The sequence below is a fragment of the Mesoplodon densirostris genome, chromosome 6 (genome assembly GCF_025265405.1).
Source record: "Mesoplodon densirostris isolate mMesDen1 chromosome 6, mMesDen1 primary haplotype, whole genome shotgun sequence".
NCBI classification, from domain to species: domain Eukaryota; kingdom Metazoa; phylum Chordata; class Mammalia; order Artiodactyla; family Ziphiidae; genus Mesoplodon; species Mesoplodon densirostris.
In genome coordinates, this window is record NC_082666.1 from 45,567,496 (window position 1) to 45,585,603 (window position 18,108).

The following is an 18,108-nucleotide window of genomic DNA, read 5'->3' on the forward strand; positions in this document are numbered from 1 at the left end:
TACAGATTTTGGTGTGAGCATCCTGGGGGCAGGCACTGGTAATGACTCAGCTGCCTAGAGGCCACTTCTCAGTTCTCTTACAGGACCTGACATTGCTGAGGGCTCCCTCACTCCTTCTAGAAACTTCTTCTCCACCTCCATTTCCATGTCACCAGCCCCTCCAATAGTTCTTTCTCAATATCCTTGACCCTTCCAAGAATGTGTGCTTCACCCCCTAGTCTTCTATTTCTACACACTCCCCTTGGGTGCTCTCATCCCCACACATAGATTCATTTTCCACTTTGTGATGAAGCTCAAAATCTATTTCTGTAGCTTAGATTTTCTAGAACCTCATGTTCAAATTGGTGACAGAGTACTCAAACTCAGTATCTTAAAAACCAAGCACATTATGTTCTTTTTCCACCCCAAACTTGCATCTCCTCCAGTATTTCCTATCTCACTCAAGTGTACCACCATTCAGGCACCCAGGTTGGAAACTGGGAGCCATCAGATACCTGCCTTTTATTCACCCTCTTACTAGCCTTATTTCAAAGTCTAACAATTCTGTCACTTTAACTCTTTATAACTATCCTCTCCATTCATACCCCCTTAACTCATGCCCTTACTCCCTCTTGCCAAACTATATTTGATTTCCCTAACTCCAGTTTCTCTCCACTCTGATAATTATATCTGTCACCATTTTCAGCTATTGAACACTTACTCTGGGCCAGTCATTTACTAAGATCATGTACATGATCTCACTTAATCTTCACAACCACCTTATGGGGACGGAGCTATCATTCTTCCTATTTTACAGATGAGGACCCTGAGGCATAGTGAGATCAAGCAACTGACCCAAAGGTGACCAGAATTTGAACCCAAACTCTTAATTACTATAAGTGATCTTCCTAAAACATAAACTTGATCACTCTCCTGCTTTAAAGCCTCTAAAGGGCTCCCCATCACCCAAGAGTTGAATCCCAAAATCCCTAACACAGCATCCACGTCATCTCCAATGCTTTTCCTGCCACAGCCATGGAAGGGCACTTTGAAAATGAAAATTCTGGTCAATGTAACAGATGATCATTTTTGCCACTGACTGGGCATTTATCTGCACTTAGACTTGTTTTGGTATATGACTTACTGCACAGTATAAGCAACCCATTTGTCCCTTAACATATTTTAGGGGTAAGTAAGGAGATTGAAAATTATTAAGCTGCTCCCTAACATAAAGATATAACATTTAAAAAACAAATATGTGGGCTTCCCTGGTGGCACAGTGGTTGAGAGTCCTCCTGCCGATGCAGGGGACATGGGTTCGTGCCCTGGTCCGGGAAGATCTCACATGCCGCGGAGCGGCTGGGCCCGTGAGCCATGGGCGCTGAGCCTGCGCGTCCGGAGACTGTGCTCCACAGCGGGAGAGGTCACAACAGTGAGAGGCCCGCATACCGCAAAAAAAAAAAAAAAAAAATAATAATAATAATAATAATAAATAAATAAATATAAAAAACAAATATGTGATCAGATGTACCCATGGGGCCCAAATATGGGCTTTGAAGTCAACCATACCTGGGTTTGAGTCCCTTCTCTGCCATCTGCTAGGTCTATGACTCTAGGCAATTACTTGTCTTCTCTGAACCTCAGTATCCTTATCTTTTCTTTAAATTTTATTTATTTATTTATTTATGGCTGCATTGGGTCTTCCTTGCTGCGTGCGGGCTTTCTCTAGCTGTGGTGAGCAGGGGGCTACTCTTTGTTGCGGTGCGCAGGTGCTAGGCGTGCGGGCTTCAGTAGTTGCAGCATGAGGGCTCTGTAGTTGTGGATCACGGGCTGTAGAGCGCAGGCTCAGTAATTGTGGAGCACAGGCTTAGTTGCTCCGCGGCATGTGGGATCTTCGCGGGCTCGAACCCATGTCCCCTGCATTGGCAGGCGGATTCTTAACCACTGTGCCACCAGGGAAGCCAGTATCCTTATCTTTTAAATGGGCATCATAAAAATACCCTCTGAAGACAGTCATAGGCCTGTTATGAGGACTAAATGAGTCAACACACATAAAATGCATAGTGTGGTGCCTGGCCAGAGTCTGTGCCCAATAAATGATAGTTCGTAGCATTATTATTCCCATTTATAGACCCTGCTCTGCCATCAGCCACAGGGGATCTGTGTGGCCCTTTGCTTACTAGGAAGCACTTGCCCTAGGGATGACTAAAAGGCTTCAACAGCTCACATGTCCACCCAAGAGTTCAATGCTGAAACTTGTTTGTTCCTGGAAAGAACAGACCTTCGAAGTGTGCAAACCCACAGACACTGCATCCTCCTTCCTGGGGCCCAGGAGACTCCCGTTTACCATTCAGTTGTCTTGGTCCTTATTTTAAAACTCACTAACAGGTTTCCATTAAGCTAAATTGAAACTAAATACCTCACCAGCTTGCAGTTTCCGTTTCTAAAAGGGTAAAGCTCTTAGTCCCAAAGGAACAGTAATTCACCAAGAAATCTTCCTCCAGCTACATCAACTGCCTTTCAAATCCTTGAGCCTAGTGCAGTGTCTCAAGCACACAGAAGGTGCTCAATAAGTATAGTTGAAAGAGATTTCAAAATTTTGAAACACTAGATGAAGGTAACAGGCACTATCATACACTGCTGTGGGTATGCCAACGGACACAAAATTTTTATAGTGTTATTTGGCAATACCTTCCAAAATTTCAAATGCAGATACCCCTCAACTCAGCAACTCTGCTTTCTTGCATTTTTCCTATAGAAATACTAATACATATGCATAAGATATATGTACAAAATTGCTCGCGGAACGATCTTTGTGATATTTTTACAATGGGAAAAAACCTAAATATTCATTGATAGGGGCCTAGTTAAATAAATTATGGTATAGCCATTCAATGGGATATTATGCATATTTTTAAAAGAATGAGGTAAATTTTTATGTATTACTATGGAAAGCTCTCCAAGCTTTTTTATTGTTAAATAAAAAAGCAAGTTACATAAACAGATGACCCATCTGCTTACTTTAAGAATGTGTGTGTATGTGTATTTGGATATACATACAAAATTTCTGGAAGAATACATAGATTCTGTTGACAGTAATTGGGTTCAGGGAATGTGACTGGGAAATTGTGGGGAAGGGAACCAGTACTGTTCACCTTATACTCATTCTCATGGTTTTAATATTTTAAAAGTGAATGTTCATTACTTTTTTTTTTTTTGGCTGCATTGGGTCTTTGTTGCTGCACGTGGGCTTTCTCTAGTTTAAAAGTGAATGTACATTACTTTTATAATTTAAAATGCTAATTAAGAATTTAAAAAATTAATACAGTTAAAGAGGGTTTTTTTTTTTTCCTATTAATGCAGTGTTAGCACAGTGCTCAGAATGCTGACAAAGGAACATGAGACCAAGCTTGTGCCTCCTTGGAAGCCCAAGAGGGAAGAAGCCAACGCTATGGGACTCTTCCCAGAAAAGGCTACAGAAGGCAAGGCGGGGTAGGGTTTAAAATCTGAAGCTCTAGAGTTAGCCTTGGCTGGATTCCTGACTCTGCCACGAACTACATGTGTGACCTTGAGCAAGGTATTTAGTCCCTAATCCTCATTCTCTCATTTGTAAGGTAGAGAAAAATATTAGTGCCCTCCTCAGATTTGCTGTGAGGATAAAATAAAACAATGCATGATGAGAACCTTACTCAGAGCCCAGCGCTCAGTAAGCACTAAAGTAACAGTGGCAGTGTTATTATTTTACTATTCTATCATGGTCTGCTGTACATGGCAATTGAGTCTCATTCTGAGGGCATTTATTGAATAGCTGAAAAGAGTGTTGTCCGGGTCCCATGAATCCTTATCAGAAAGGAAGCTATGAATCTCAGGGTGTCACAACAGAGGGATGAAAATAAAAATACCTTCCCTTAGAACTTCCCTGGTTGTCCAGTGGTAGAGAATCCGCCTTACAAGGCAGGGGATGCGGGTTTGATTCCTGGTCAGGGAACTAAGATCCCACATGCTGCGGGGCAACTAAGCCCATGCGCCACAACTACTGAGCTCATGCACCTCAACTAGAGAGCCTGCGTGCCGCAAACTACGTGCCCTGGAGCCTGCTCACCACAACTAGAGAAGAGAAAACCCACAGACCACAACTAGAGAGAAGCCTATGAGCCGCAGCGAAAGATCCCGCATGCCTCAACGAAGATCCCGCATGCCGCAACTAAGACCCAACGCAGCCAAAAATAAATAAATAAATATTTTAAAAAAATACCTTCCCTTCATACAGCACCTTTCAGTTTACTAAACACTTTGGAGTGCATCATCTAATTTGGCCCTTATTCTAATCTTCTGTGGGTGGATGTTGAGTTTCGTCAACTTCTTTTCTGAATCTATTATGATTTGTCATATGGCTTTTCTCCTTTTTTTCTGTTAATGTGAAGAAATATATTGATTGGGTATTTACTGTTGAGCTAACTTTGTCTTACTGGGATAAACCTCACTTGATCAGATATATTATTCTTTTTATATATTGCTGGAACAGATATGCTAATATTTTGTCAGATTGTTTTGCATTTATGTTCATGAGGGATATTGGCCTATCCTTCTCTTTTCTTGAAATAGCTTTGATTTTGATATCAGAGTTACACCAACATCATCAAGTAAGTTGGGACTCGTTCCCTTCTCCTCTATTTTCTCTAAGACTTTGTGTAAGACTGGTGTTATTTATTCCTTACATATTTGATAGAATTCATCAGTGAAACCATTTGGCCTGGAGTTTCTTTGTGGGAAGGTTTTAAATTATGAATTCAATTTCTTTAAGTAAGTATGGTCTTTATATTTTCCATTTCTTTTTGTGTCAATTAAGGCAAACTGTGTTTTTCAATAAATTTGTCCATTCAAGTTATTGAATTTATTGCCATAAAGTTGTTGATAATATTCCTTTACTATCCTTTTTAATATTTGTACAATCTGTAGTGATATCTCACTTTTCATTCCTGATATTGGCTGTTGTGTTTTCTTTTTCTCTTGATGAGCCTTGCTAAGTTTTCTCAATTTTATCAATCCTTTCAAAGAACCAACTTCTGACTTTGTTAATTTTCTCTGTTGTTTTTCCTCACTGTTTCTATGAAACAATGAGATAAATGAATAAATTAATAAAATAAATAGAAGTGATGAATAGATTTTACTTCTATTATTCTGGATTTAATTTGCTCATCTTTTTCTGTTTTCTTAAGATAGAAACTTAGAACACTGATTTTAAATCTTTTCTGAAATCGGCATTTAAAACTATACATTTTCGGGCTTCCCTGGTGGTGCAGTGGTTGAGAGTCCGCCTGCCGATGCAGGAGACACGGGTTCATACCCCGGTCCGGGAAGATCCCACATGCCGCGGAGCGGCTGGGCCTGTGAGCCATGGCCACTGAGCCTGTGCGTCTGGAGCCTGTGCTCCGCAACGGGAGAGGCTACAGCAGTGAGAGGCCTGTGTACCGCAGAAAAAAAAAAAAAACCTATACATTTTCATTAAGTACAACTTCAGCATGACCCCCCAATTTGTGATGTTATATTTTCATTACCATCCAGTTAAAAATGTTTTCTAGTTTCCCTTGCACTTTTTTTTTTTACATTTAGAAGTGCATTCTTTAATACCTAAATATTTGGGGATTTTAAGGATACTGCTATTTATTTTAAATTTAATTCCATTTTGGTCAAACTATTCTTAGTTTGCTGAGATTCTTTCTGACATGGATGAATGTTGAATTTGAATTGAATGAAAATCTGTAAGATATTAATCTTTTGAAATGTATTGAGACTTATTGTACATCCCAGCGTATGGTCTATTTTTTGAACATTGTGCAGTTCTTGGGTTCTATATTAATTAGGTCAAGTTGGTTAACAGATTTACATCTTTCAATTACTGAGAGAAGAGTGTTAAATCTCCAACTGTCATTGTATATTTTTCTATGTCTCCCTTTAGCTCTGTCAGTTTTTTTTTTTTTTTTTTTTGCGGTATGCAGGCCTCTCACTCTTGTGGCCTCTCCCGTTGTGGAGCATAGGCTCCGGACACGCAGGCTCAGCGGCCATGGCTCACGGGCCCAGCCGCTCCGCGGCATGTGGGATCTTCCCGGAGCGGGGCACGAACCCGTGTCCCCTGCATCGGCAGGCAGACTCTCAACCACTGAGCCACCAGGGAAGCCCGCTCTGTCAGTTTTTGATTTACGTATCTTAAAGTGCTATTAATAGGTACATACTCTTTTGTGATTTTATATCACCTCTTGAATCGACACTTTATCATTATGAAATGTCCCTATTTGTCTTTGGAAATACTCCTGGTCTTGAAGCCTACTTAGTTCTGATAATACTACAGCCATGCAGCTTTCTTATGCTTGCTATTTACATGGTGTGTTTTCCCACTCCTTTATTTTCAAATTTTCTATGTCTTTACATTTAAACTATATTTCTTATAAGCAGCATATAGTTAGGTCTTGCTTTTTTTCCCCCCTAGCTTGATAAACTCTGCCTTTTAATTGAAAGTGTTGGTGTGGTTGTCTTTACCATATTGCCCTTTGTTTCCTATTTTTCACCTGCTTTTACCTCTGTTCATCTTCTGTCTTCTTTTGGGTTAATTGAGTGTTTTAGTATTTCATTTTATTTTCTCCATTGGCTTTTTAGCTGTGCCTTTTTGTATTAATTTCTAGTGGTTGCTCTAAGGTTTATAATATGCATCCTAAACCTGTTATAGTCTAATAAGAATAAATAAGATACCACTTCATATTTCACAATGTAATAACCTTATCACATCTTAATTCTGTTTACCACCACAACCTCATCTTTGCCCTGTTGTTGTCACATATTTTATTTCTATATATATTACGAGCTTCACCTTACAATGGTGTTATTTTTGCACAGACCTACTAGAGAATGGACTTGAGGATATGGTGGGGGGAAGGGTAAGCTGTGACAAAGCGAGAGAGTGGCATGGACATATATACACTACCAAATGTAAAATAGATAGCTAGTGGGAAGCAGCCTCATAGCACAGGGAGATCAGCTCGGTGCTTTGTGACCACCTAGAGGGGTGGGATAGGGAGGGTGGGAGGGAGGGAGACGCAAGAGGGAAGAGATATGGGAACATATGTGTATGTATAACTGATTCACTTTGTTATAAAGTAGAAACTAACACACCATTGTAAAGCAATTATACTCCAATAAAGATGTAAAAAAAACCAACAGTCATATGTCTTTTAAGAAAATTAATAGAAGCAAAAAAAATCTAGTATTTTATCTTTAGTCACATATTTACTATTACCAGTGCTTTTTGGTCCTTCCCATAGATAGAGCTTCCATCAGGTATCATTTTTCTTCAGCCTAAAGAGCTTTGTTCTGTACTACTTGTAGTGAAGGTCTGCTGATGACAAATTCTGTCTGCTTTAGTTTATCTGAAAATGTATTTATTTAACTCTTCTTTTTGAGGGATATTTTTGTTGGATATAGAATTCTGGCTTGACAGTAGTTTTCTTTCAGTGCATAAACTATGACATTCCATTATCTTCTGACTTCTCTTGTTTACAATGGGAAGTCAGCCACTATCATATTATCCCACTCTATGAATTGTGTCATTTTTTCTCTGGTTACTTTCAGGATTTTATTTTTATCCTTGGCTTTCAGTATTTTGACTGTGAGGGGACTACGTGTGGTTTTCTTTGTATTTATACTGCTTGGGGCTCACTGAGCTTTTGATAATACTATACGTTTTCCACCAAATTTAAGAAATTTTTGACCATTATTTCTTCAACTATTTTTCCCCCTCCTCTTTTTCCTTCTGGAATTCCAACTACTTACAAGTTACAGATACATATATGACATATTACCACAGGTCACTAAGGCTCTTTTTTTGTTTGTTTTTGTATTATTTTTTGATTTTTTGGTTGCATTGGGTCTTTGTTGCTGCACGCAGGCTTTCTCCAGTTGCGGCGAGCGGGGGCTACTCTTTGTTGTGGTGTGTGGGCTACTCTTCTCATTGTGGTGACTTCTCTTGTTGCAGAGCACAGGCTTTAGGTATGTGGGCTTCAGTAGTTGTGGCACACAGGCTCAGTAGTTGCAGCATGCAGGCCCTAGAGTGCTCGGGCTTCAGTAGTTGTGGCACGTGGGCTCTAGGGCGCCCGCAGGCTCAGTAGTTGTGGCGCAGGGGCTTAGTTGCTCTGCGGCATGTGGGATCTTCCTGGAGCAGGGATCAAACCCATGTCCCCTGAATTGACAGGCAGATTCTTAACCACTGCACCACCAGGGAAGTCCCTCTTTTTTTTAAAATTTTATTTATTTTTATACAAAAGGTTCTTATTGGTTATCTATTTTATACATATTAGTGTATACATGTCAATCCCAATCTCTCAGTTCATCACCCCCCACCCCACCACCCCGCTTTCCCCCCTTGGTGTCCATATGTTTGTTCTCTATATCTGTGTCTTTTTTGTTTTTTAATCTTGTTTTTCTCTGTTCTTCAGATTGGATAATTTCAATGGATCCATCTTCACTTTCACTATTAGGCCCAGCCAATAAGTTTTTCATTTCTGATATTTATTTTTCTACTGTTTCCATTTTTGGGGCTTAGATTCCCCACCCTTTTTTAAACAATTTTATTTTATTTATTTTTGGCTGTGTTGGGTCTCGGTTGCTGCTCACAGGCTTTCTCTAGTTGTGGCGAGCAGAGGCTACTCTTTGTTGTGGTGCGTGGGCTTCTCATTGCGGTGGCTTCTCTTGTCGTGGAGTGTGGGCTCTAGGCATGTGGTCTTCAGTAGTGGTGGCGCGCAGGCTCAGTAGTTGTGGCTCACGGGCTCTGGAGCACAGGCACAGTAGTTGTGGCGCACGGGCTTAGTTGCTCCGTGGCACGTGGGATCTTCCCGGACCAGGGCTCAAACCCATGTCTCCTGCATTGGCAGGCAGAGTCTTAACCACTGTGCCACCAGGGAAGCCCTCCCCATCCTTTAAGTCAATATTTTCTTTTAGTCCATAAATATATTTTCAACAACAACTGCCTTAAAGTCATTGCCTGCTAATTCCAACACTGGGTTATCTCGCTGGTATCACTGTGCTCTCATTTGGATCTCTCTCCCTGAGCCATGATTAAGAAATTGACCCGGGCCTCCCTGGTGGCGCAAGTGGTTGAGAGTCCGCCTGCCGATGCAGGGGATACGGGTTCGTGCCCCGGTCTGGGAGGATCCCATATGCCGCGGAGCGGCTGGGCCCGTGAGCCATGGCCGCTGAGCCTGCGCGTCCGGAGCCTGCGCGTCCGGAGCCTGTGCTCCGCAACGGGGGAGGCCACAACAGTGAGAGGCCCGCATACCGCAAAAAAAAAAAAAAAAAAAAAAAAGAAATTGACCCAAGGCAGAAAGCAAGGATAAACATGTGACTCATGTTGGGTGTTTTCCTTCCCTTAGGAATGGGGGAATGCCTAAACCAGTTGCCTCATATATTGTGTCCAGGATTACAGTTGTTCATAGTGGGATGGCAAGTCCAGCATGAACTGCTCCATCATGGCCAGACTATGTCTCCTATATCAAGGTCTTTAAAAGTTATACATAAAGTATGATACATTTAAAAATTCATTGCAGAAATGTGCTATTAAAAAAAACAAAACCAAAAAACTTTTGTAAAGGACAGAACCTTTTGTAATGTAAATATCTGCCCTGAATGGAGGCAATGGATTGGAAAAAATCTGAGGCCCTTTCTGCACAATGTATGAGAAAGATTTATCAGAAGCAATGTAGAAGTTTTTTGGAATAAAGGAGGTTATACCTTGCATGGGAGGAGCCAAGGAAAAACAGTACCTCCTTCTAAGGGAAATTGCCCTGCTCACAGCTTTGGCTGCTTGGAGAGTCATAGGATCTTATCCCTCCCTGATACAGCCTAGCATGAACAGGTAAGCTGGGGACAATCAGATTTCTTCTCCAAGGGTTTGAATTGGGACTACAGCGAGAACTGGTGGGTGGATGGAGACATTGATGGAGATCCTTGTGAGATAGAAGAGGCCAGAGTGGCCATGATGAGCTGAAAACACATTAAGTTATGAGGAAGCTGAAACCATAGAAAAGTTGGCTGCTTGGGAAATGAAAATAGGGAATGAAATATAGTTGCTAAGAAAATTACAGAGGCCATAAGAGATATAGAGAAAGTAATTAGTACCTATATCTGTTTCAGAACCAATAGTTTTCCAATTCTAATTCTAGGTATTTGTAATACCTACCCACAATCCCCCAGATACACACCTTCCCCTTCACCCTTTCCACCTTTTACTTGAGGTAACTTGAGTGAGCCTCTATTCTTTGCAACTTACAGAGCTTAGCTAAAACATATGTGCCTTAGTTTGCCAGGCTCATAAAAGGCAGGAGAGGTAGGATGGGCTCAGGCATTCCAGACAGAGGGAACAAAATCATTAACAAAGAGACAGAGGCCTGGAACCAAGTGTCTGTCCAGGGATTAGCAGATTTGTTTTATCCACTTATATTCCAATTTGTTCCAAAGCAAGATTTTGAGGCTGAATGTATGACACATGGAAAAAATAAGTTAATGAGAAAATGGATGTGAGGTTAGAATAGAAATAGGAAAATAAGCTTAACATCAGGAGTATGGATGTTAACAGAATTTGGTGCTTTGGCTAGAACAAAGGAGGCATGAGCTGCTTCTTCTGCAGGTCCAGAAGGAAAAGTTAGGGTTCAGAGTATTACAGTACATACGTTTCCCTCAGTCACTTATTTACTCATCAACTAATTCATTCATTTGTTAATCATCTACTAGGTACCAGATGCTAGAATGACAACTAAAGAAGAATAAAGATTGAGTTAGTCCCACTCCAAGGTTCTCACATCTAGGAAGTGAGATAAATGGAAGACATAAACACACCATATAAACCAGAATACAGCGACTCTATGAATAGGACAAAGTGTTGTGAGATACAAAGAAGCAAAACTAAAGTTTGATCAACAGCCATGTCCTTTGCACGTTTCTTCCATACAACTCTGTCTCAGCGACTGGGAAGATTGAACACTCCATAACAATTCCTAACTGGCAGAAAACAATTTCATATGGCTTGTTCACAGCTGGAGCCAGAGAACCAAAATTACTCTTCAGCATCAGCTTGCAGGTTGCAAAGCCCAGGGATAAGCACAAGACACCTTTGCCATTATTATTCAAGTACCTGGCATATACTGAGTACTAACAATGTGCTAGGCTCCATGGTAAACGGGGGAGGAGACCAAGTTCTGGCCTCAAATGCTCACAGCTGTTTTGTAATCTGATAATTGTGCATGACAAACCTCAGACCATAACTCTCAAAATAGCATGACTGTAGTCATAACAAAATGGAACAGCCATTGGCAAAATCTGTTTTCTAGTTATCACTTCCAGAAGGAATTCTGTAACACTACTAGGGGAAGAGCAGAGAAAACTCTCTCAACTTCCTGTCACTAAGCCTCTAAATTATCATCATCTGCATCCATCCCTTCCTCCTTTCTCCTTTTCTGTTACAAAGTGTTTCACCTCTTGTCCACAGCTGATCCTCTCCCACCTCCTCAGACACTTGGCTCTAGTCTTCATTTATCTCCTTCATCTTCAACTTCCCTCTATCTATGCCAGGCAAATGCCTCCCCTCAGCATTTAACATATTCAAGTCTTAATTTCATCTCAAAAAAAAAAATCCTTGTCTACGTGGTCTTTACTACCTTCTTAGCTCAATTTAGTCTGGCTTTTATCTCTAAAATTGTTCTTTCCAAGGTCCCGCAATGACTTACTAATTATTAAATTTAATGGTTGTATCTAGTTCTTACCTTCATTAGCAGATGCAATATGACTGACCATGTAACCTATAAATACTAGAAACTCCCTGTAAACACCCTCCTCCCCAGAAGGACATTATTCTTCCTTGTAGTCTTCTAACCTCTCTGGGGTCAGTCCTTCTTATCCTACATGTTGGACTCTTGTCCAAACTTTAAATCATGTTGTTCCTCCTAGAAATCTTCCCTGATTCCCCCAGAATCAGTGTTAGGATCACCTCCCACATGCTTCCATTGCACCCAATGCTACTTCCTCAACCACATCCCATCATTCATTCAACCATCGTTCACTGAGGGCTTTGAACGTGATGGCCTCTGTGTTAGGAGCTGAGAATACAGATGTGAGCAAAAACATCCACAGGCCCTGCTCTCAAGGTGCTCACAATCTAATGGGAGAGACATACAATCATCCAATAATTACACAAACAAGTGAATAATTACACCCTGGGATGCATGCTGTGGAAGAAAGGATCAAGGGCAATGAGACTATGAATAGAGAAACTTAACTCTCTTTTCAGTAACAGGGCAGGGGGCATTAAGGTGGTTGTGAGCACTGACGCTGGGGCTGGAATCTTAAGAGTGAGTACATGTGTGAGGGAGGGAGGGCACGAAGAGTGTTCCAGAAAGAAGGGACAACACATAGAACAGACGTACAGCAATAATTGGAAGAGTGTTAACAAGTTAAGGCTTAGAGACCCAAGCAGGCCTCAGCCCATACAGGCTCCTGAAGGGTTATCTAAAAATTTGGTCCCTCTCTTCAGAGCAGTAGGAAGTCACTGAAGGGTTCTGAGGGAGGGATGACATAATCAGATTGACAGCTTGAAGAAATCACTTGGTACAGTGTAGAGAATGGATTGGAAGGGACATGAGTGGGCGAGGGGAATACTGGTTACAAGGCTTTTACAGCCTTCCAGGTGAGAGATGATGGTAGGCAGGGCTAGCAGGGTGGCAGTGAATAGGAAAAAAGTGGTCTGATTTGAGAGATTTAGGAAGTAAAGGGGCACAGGATCATATCTAGGGCTTAAAGAAGGTAAGAGGATGAGGAAGGAAGAATGTGAGGGAGTGAGGATGACACGGAGGAGAAGGGTCACAAGCGCAGGGATCTTACTTTGCACAAAGCATCAACTTCCCTTAGATTCTGCTCACCTCCACTTGTCCTTTCTTCTGTGGATCCCAGGACCAGTCATCAGACTCAAAATCTCTGGATCATCTAAGACTCTCTTCTGGCCTTGCACTGACTCCTGCCCACTTACCCCTACCCTACTCACACCTCATCAAGATCAATATTTCTAAAAGTACTGTCCCAGAAGGGCTTCTGAAGAGATCACAAAATGATCCAAAAATGCAAGCCTTTTCTTTGGCTCCTACAGGCAACTGAAGCAAAATGCCAGACTTTGATTTTTTTTTAATGGTAACTGAGTTATAAAGGAGTACTAAAACTTGTTAGTCATAAACTAAAATTAGCCTTTAACTGGAGTTCACAGAAGACTCTAATTCAGTCCTCTACTAAGAAGTCTGCCTGCCAGGCAATGTTTGGCAATGATGCAAATCTCCTCTTGCATATACACATGCAGCCAGTTGGAATTCTTGAAATTTTCAAGAAGCACACTTTTTTATTGGGATATTAGCAGTGATGTTTTGAGCTGGTCATGGTTTATGCTGCCTGACATTCATGAATTTTAATTACAAATTATGATTCTTGGAGCTTCATCATGATCAATCTAATATGCCATGATTATTTGATTAACCCTCTGGAGTAGAGAGATACATGTCTCTAACCTTATTTCCTGCCATTTTCCTCCTCCCTTCCTTGCTGATCCAGAACATGTGTAAGCAAGCTCTCATCTCAGGAACTTTATACTTGCTATGTCCTCTGTCAGGAATTCCTCCCCCCCAGATATCACATAGCTAATTCCTTCATTTCCTTCAGATCTTTCTCAAATGTCACCTCCGTGAGGCCTCCCCTGACCGCTATGTTTAAATCATAATCTTCTGGTTCCCTGAACTTCCTAGTCTATTTCCCTGCTTTATTTTTCTTTTTGACACCTATCACCACCTTATAAACTATATATTTTACTTATTTGTTTATTGACAATTTATCTCCAACTAAAAGATAAGCTCCATGAGAGCAGGGATTTGTGTTTGTTTTGTTGCTATATCACCAATACCTAGCACAGTACCTGGCATATAGTAGATGCTCAATAAATAATTGTCAAATGAGAATATTTATATCATCAGAATTTTTGTGCTCTTAATTTCCAACACCCAGATCTTAAGGCATGGGTACATGTGGTTCAAGTGTGAACCATTCATAGCCCTGCTACCAAAGCGGATATAAACATAAACCCAGAAAAGTATGCTTCTACAGTGACGTTTCCTTGTTATCACTCCCCACCAATCTTCTCATCCCAGGCTCAACCCTTTCTATCCTTCAAACTCATTCAGATCAAAATTTCCAAAGTACAATTGGAAGCATTCAGAATTCATATTCAACTCATTTTCAGAATTTAATATATTCCAGGCATTGTGCTAGGCTCAGGGGAATCAACAATGAATGAGACAGACCATCCTTGCCATCAGAGTTTATAGTCTAGTGAGGATACCACCTTATCCTGCCTCTGGAAAGGTGACTTAATCTCTTATAGGAGAATATGATGGGCAAACTGAGATGTGACGTATGAACAGGAGATGGAGAGATTTGGGGCAGGGTGGCGTGGAGCAGGTGGCAGCAGACTGAAAAGACTGTACCAGGCAGGCAGCGGAAACAGCAATTTCAAAGGCCTAGAGGAGAAAGACAGTGTGGATGTCACTTTCCAGGAAGTGAGGGCAGTTCAGGGTGTGCTGGGACTGTGGAATCGTCACAGAGCAACGATGCGATATGAAGTAGGGTAGGTAGCAAAGGCTAGACCTGGCAAGGCCTTGTAGGCCATACTAAGCAAGTTGGACTTTTGGGACTTTATTCTGAGAGCAAGAGGGAGCCAATAAAAGGTTTGATCAGCGATACAAACAATGGAATTTAAACGCTTCTCTGCCCCCTAACAAACCCAATCCTGACCTTCCCTCTCTACTGCGGGCATCCAAGTCATAGCTGCCCACTCCCTGAAGCTTTTATGCTGCTCCAACCTGCATGTCTCTCTCCCTCTCAGCCCCAGGGATCCTATCCTCCCTTATCTTTATATGCCTGTGTTCTGTCTCCCCAGCTGAGTTCCCAGACGACAGGTACTTCTCAAGGCTCTCAAGGCAGTCCCACACCCAGCTCACCACTGACACAGACTGGGCCTCAATGAGACAAGAGGGTGATGAATACAACCCAGCACAACCCAGCTTGTGCTCACACTACACACACCGATATTTACCCCGTTCTAAAACAACCCTTCCCTCCAAGGGGCAGTGCTGATGTGTGCAAGGCCAGTGGACCTGGGTTTCTGTCTCCTGTCTGCTGTCACCTCTCTCTGTTCTCAGCTTACCTAGCCTCTAATGTCTCCCCTAATGGGCTGGAGAAACTGATTCCCAAGCTTGTTCGAACTGCTAGAAAAATCTAATCTGGAGTGACAGAAAGCAGATCAGTGGTTACCTGGGGCTGGGAGGTTGGGGAGAATGGACTAGAACGAGGTGCAAGGAAACTTTTGGGGGTAGAGGAAGCGTCCTACATCTTGATTGTGGTGGTATATAGGTTCGTCAAAACCTGTCAACATGTACAACTAAAATGGTCCATTTCATTGTATGTAAACCAGACCTCAGTAATGCTGAATTTAAAACAAACTGCATGTAAATTAAAAGTCGGTAGCCCCAAGCCCAGTACATGAGCTTCAAAACACAGTTCAACCCCGACATAAAACTAGGGCAAGGCCATACGGGAATAGCAGCTTCCCCATGGTTGCAGAGATCTAAGAATGATGGGTGCACCTGCTATGGAAGGCCAGGTGAAAGAAGCAAAGGAGCCAAGGCTAATAATACGGAGGAGGCCAGACCCAAATATGTAAAGTCACAAACAGCATGCATACAGATTTGGTCTCCAAACCTCAAAATACCTAGGCCTGAGATAGTGCTTATTTAAGAATAAGTAAGGGCCTCCCTGGTGGCGCAAGTGGTTGAGAGTCCGCCTGCCGATGCAGGGGATACGGGTTCGTGCCCCGGTCTGGGAGGATCCCATATGCCGCGGAGCGGCTGGGCCCGTGAGCCATGGCCGCTGAGCCTGCGCGTCCGGAGCCTGCGCGTCCGGAGCCTGTGCTCCGCAACGGGGGAGGCCACAACAGTGAGAGGCCCGCATACCGCAAAAAAAAAAAAAAAAAAAGAATAAGTAAGTAGAAGCCCTGCCTCACAAAGCAAGAAACTGCATATTAGTCCCAAGATGATAATTCATAAACGGTTTGGAAAAACTGATTCTTGAAGGACTGAGTGGCTTCACCACAGAGAGCTCCTCGAGAGGCTGGGCCTTACCTCTCCTTCCAGGGTGAAGCTGGGTGGGTTAAGAGGGGTGACTCTTGGGTTTCCTGTGAGAAGAGATGACATCTGTCCAGGTGGCAACGAGGACAGTTTGGAGGGGCCAGTTTGGAGTGAGGCGTGTGTGAAAGGGGATGGGAAAGGGGTCTCTGCCCTCTTCTTCTTTGCCTGAACTCTCTCTCCTCACAAGTCTCACAACACAGAAGATCTGAACCATACTCCCACACACAATCTGTTCTGCGTCTCCGGTACAGTTCTCCTGTACTCTCCTGTGAGTTCCCAAAGGCCAGTGTCTCCACCTAGCCCAGCACTGAGCACTCAGCAAAGGGCAGGAGAAATTACTTATTTGCAACAAGACTGTGAGGACGATGAGGAACATATTGGTAGGAGTGGGGATGGGGGTTTAAGGAGGATGGGCCCGTCAGGCTGGGTCTGTGGAGTGAGGGAATGGAACGGTGAGAGGAGGACAGGTGAAAGAGTGGTAGGAAACAATGGGTCGGGGGCAGTGTGGGAGAGGAGGCTAGGATTAGTGGGAGAGAGCAGGACAGGGTCAGAGGTCACTAGGAACACAGGCCAGGAATCAGGGGAACAGAAGTCAACAGGGAAAGGAAGAGGAAGGGTCAGCAGCAGAGGTATGATCAGTGGTCATTGGCAGCGAAGGTCAGAGGTCGTCGGAATAGAGCAGGTCGAGGTGTGTGTTACCTGCCTACGAGGCGGTGGTTTGTGGGGCATCTTCGAAGAAGCAGGAAGCGCCTCAACACTTGGAGCGCCTACAAAACGCTCCCCCGCCTGAGGACAAGAAGTTTGTCCGTTCCCTCAATCATGCACAGGAAATCCGGATTCTCTTTCACTTCAATTCCCAGTCTCAGGGGCTCTTTGGGGACAACCCGACGTTGTGGGTCCCAGCGCCCTAGCAGAATAGAAACGGCTCCTCCCTGACGCCGTTAACCAGCAACTAACCGGCAGCCAAGGCGCAGGCGCCTCTGATGCCCCCTCCCTGCTCGAGGGGAAGGCGGGGCTGGGCGCTCGGGGAACCACCAGCTCCACTAAGCCCCGCCCCCTAAGGCCAAACGACCGGCCGCCGCGCCTTTCGGAACTCCCGCATGTGGGAGGGGCTAGTGAGCCCAGACACCGCCTCCTCATGAATAATGCAGGATCAGGCGGTGTCCCGGACCCGGAAGTGGAGTTGCAGAGTCACGGCAGTGGCTGAGCTGCTGACAGGAGGCGGCGGCGGAGGTGGAGGCGAGGCAAGACCTGCGGCTCTGCAGGGCCACGGTCGCTGTAGCGCTAGGCAAGCTGACGGAGCCACGCCGGCCTCAGCCCACCTGCAAACCTCCCGCCTCGTGCCCACCCTCCATCTGCCCGACTGGTCCGGGGCGGCCTAGTCTGCACCACCGACCCGGCTCCTGGGGCCGCCGCCCCGCGCGGTCCCGTCGGCGTCTCTGGCCGCGCCCGACCCCCGGCCGCCTAGCCCACCGGCACCATGATGGAGGAGATCGACCGGTTCCAGGTGCCCACCGCGCACTCGGAGATGCAGCCGCTGGTGAGGGGGCGGGCGGCGGGCAGGCCAGGGCCGGGAGGGGACGCTGCCTGAGGGGGAGGGAGGGAGTCAAGCCTTGGGGACTGTGCGGAGGGGGCGCCTCGGTTGGAGTAGAGAGCCGTGAAAACGCATCGCCGGGGGAGGGGGACTTGCAGGACTAGAAAACCGTGGGAGGATACGTGGGATGACAGCAAAGGGGCCTGTAAGGGCGGAGAGCACTGTCAGCGGAGGCAGGCCAACGGAGTTACGGGGAGCGCCGTCGGATGGAACCGAGCGGGGGCATAATGGTGCACACCGTTAGTGGAGGGAGGCCCATAGCGGAGAAAGGAAGGGAAC

At 44.1% G+C, this 18,108-nt stretch overlaps 2 protein-coding genes across 7 annotated transcripts in view; one reads left to right on the top strand and one right to left on the bottom strand.

Annotated features, from left to right (window-relative positions):
- Positions 1 to 17,141, bottom strand: part of DNAI1 (dynein axonemal intermediate chain 1) — a 63,962-nt gene extending 46,821 nt beyond the window's left edge. Inside the window, exon 1 of the mRNA XM_060101357.1 lies at positions 16,935 to 17,141. Coding sequence (XP_059957340.1) covers positions 16,935 to 16,964 — 30 coding nt within the window. The 5' untranslated portion in view covers positions 16,965 to 17,141. The remainder of the gene's footprint in view (positions 1 to 16,934) is intronic.
- Positions 17,142 to 17,420: 279 nt separating this feature from the next.
- FAM219A (family with sequence similarity 219 member A) overlaps positions 17,421 to 18,108 on the top strand; it is a 55,314-nt gene continuing 54,626 nt past the window's right edge. For 4 of the 6 annotated variants that reach the window (XM_060101773.1, XM_060101774.1, XM_060101776.1 and 1 more), the window contains exon 1: positions 17,421 to 17,775. In XM_060101773.1, the coding sequence (XP_059957756.1) occupies positions 17,716 to 17,775 (60 nt within the window). In that variant the 5' untranslated portion in view covers positions 17,421 to 17,715. The remainder of the gene's footprint in view (positions 17,776 to 18,108) is intronic. The other 2 variants (XM_060101775.1, XM_060101779.1) reach the window with 1 other exon arrangement.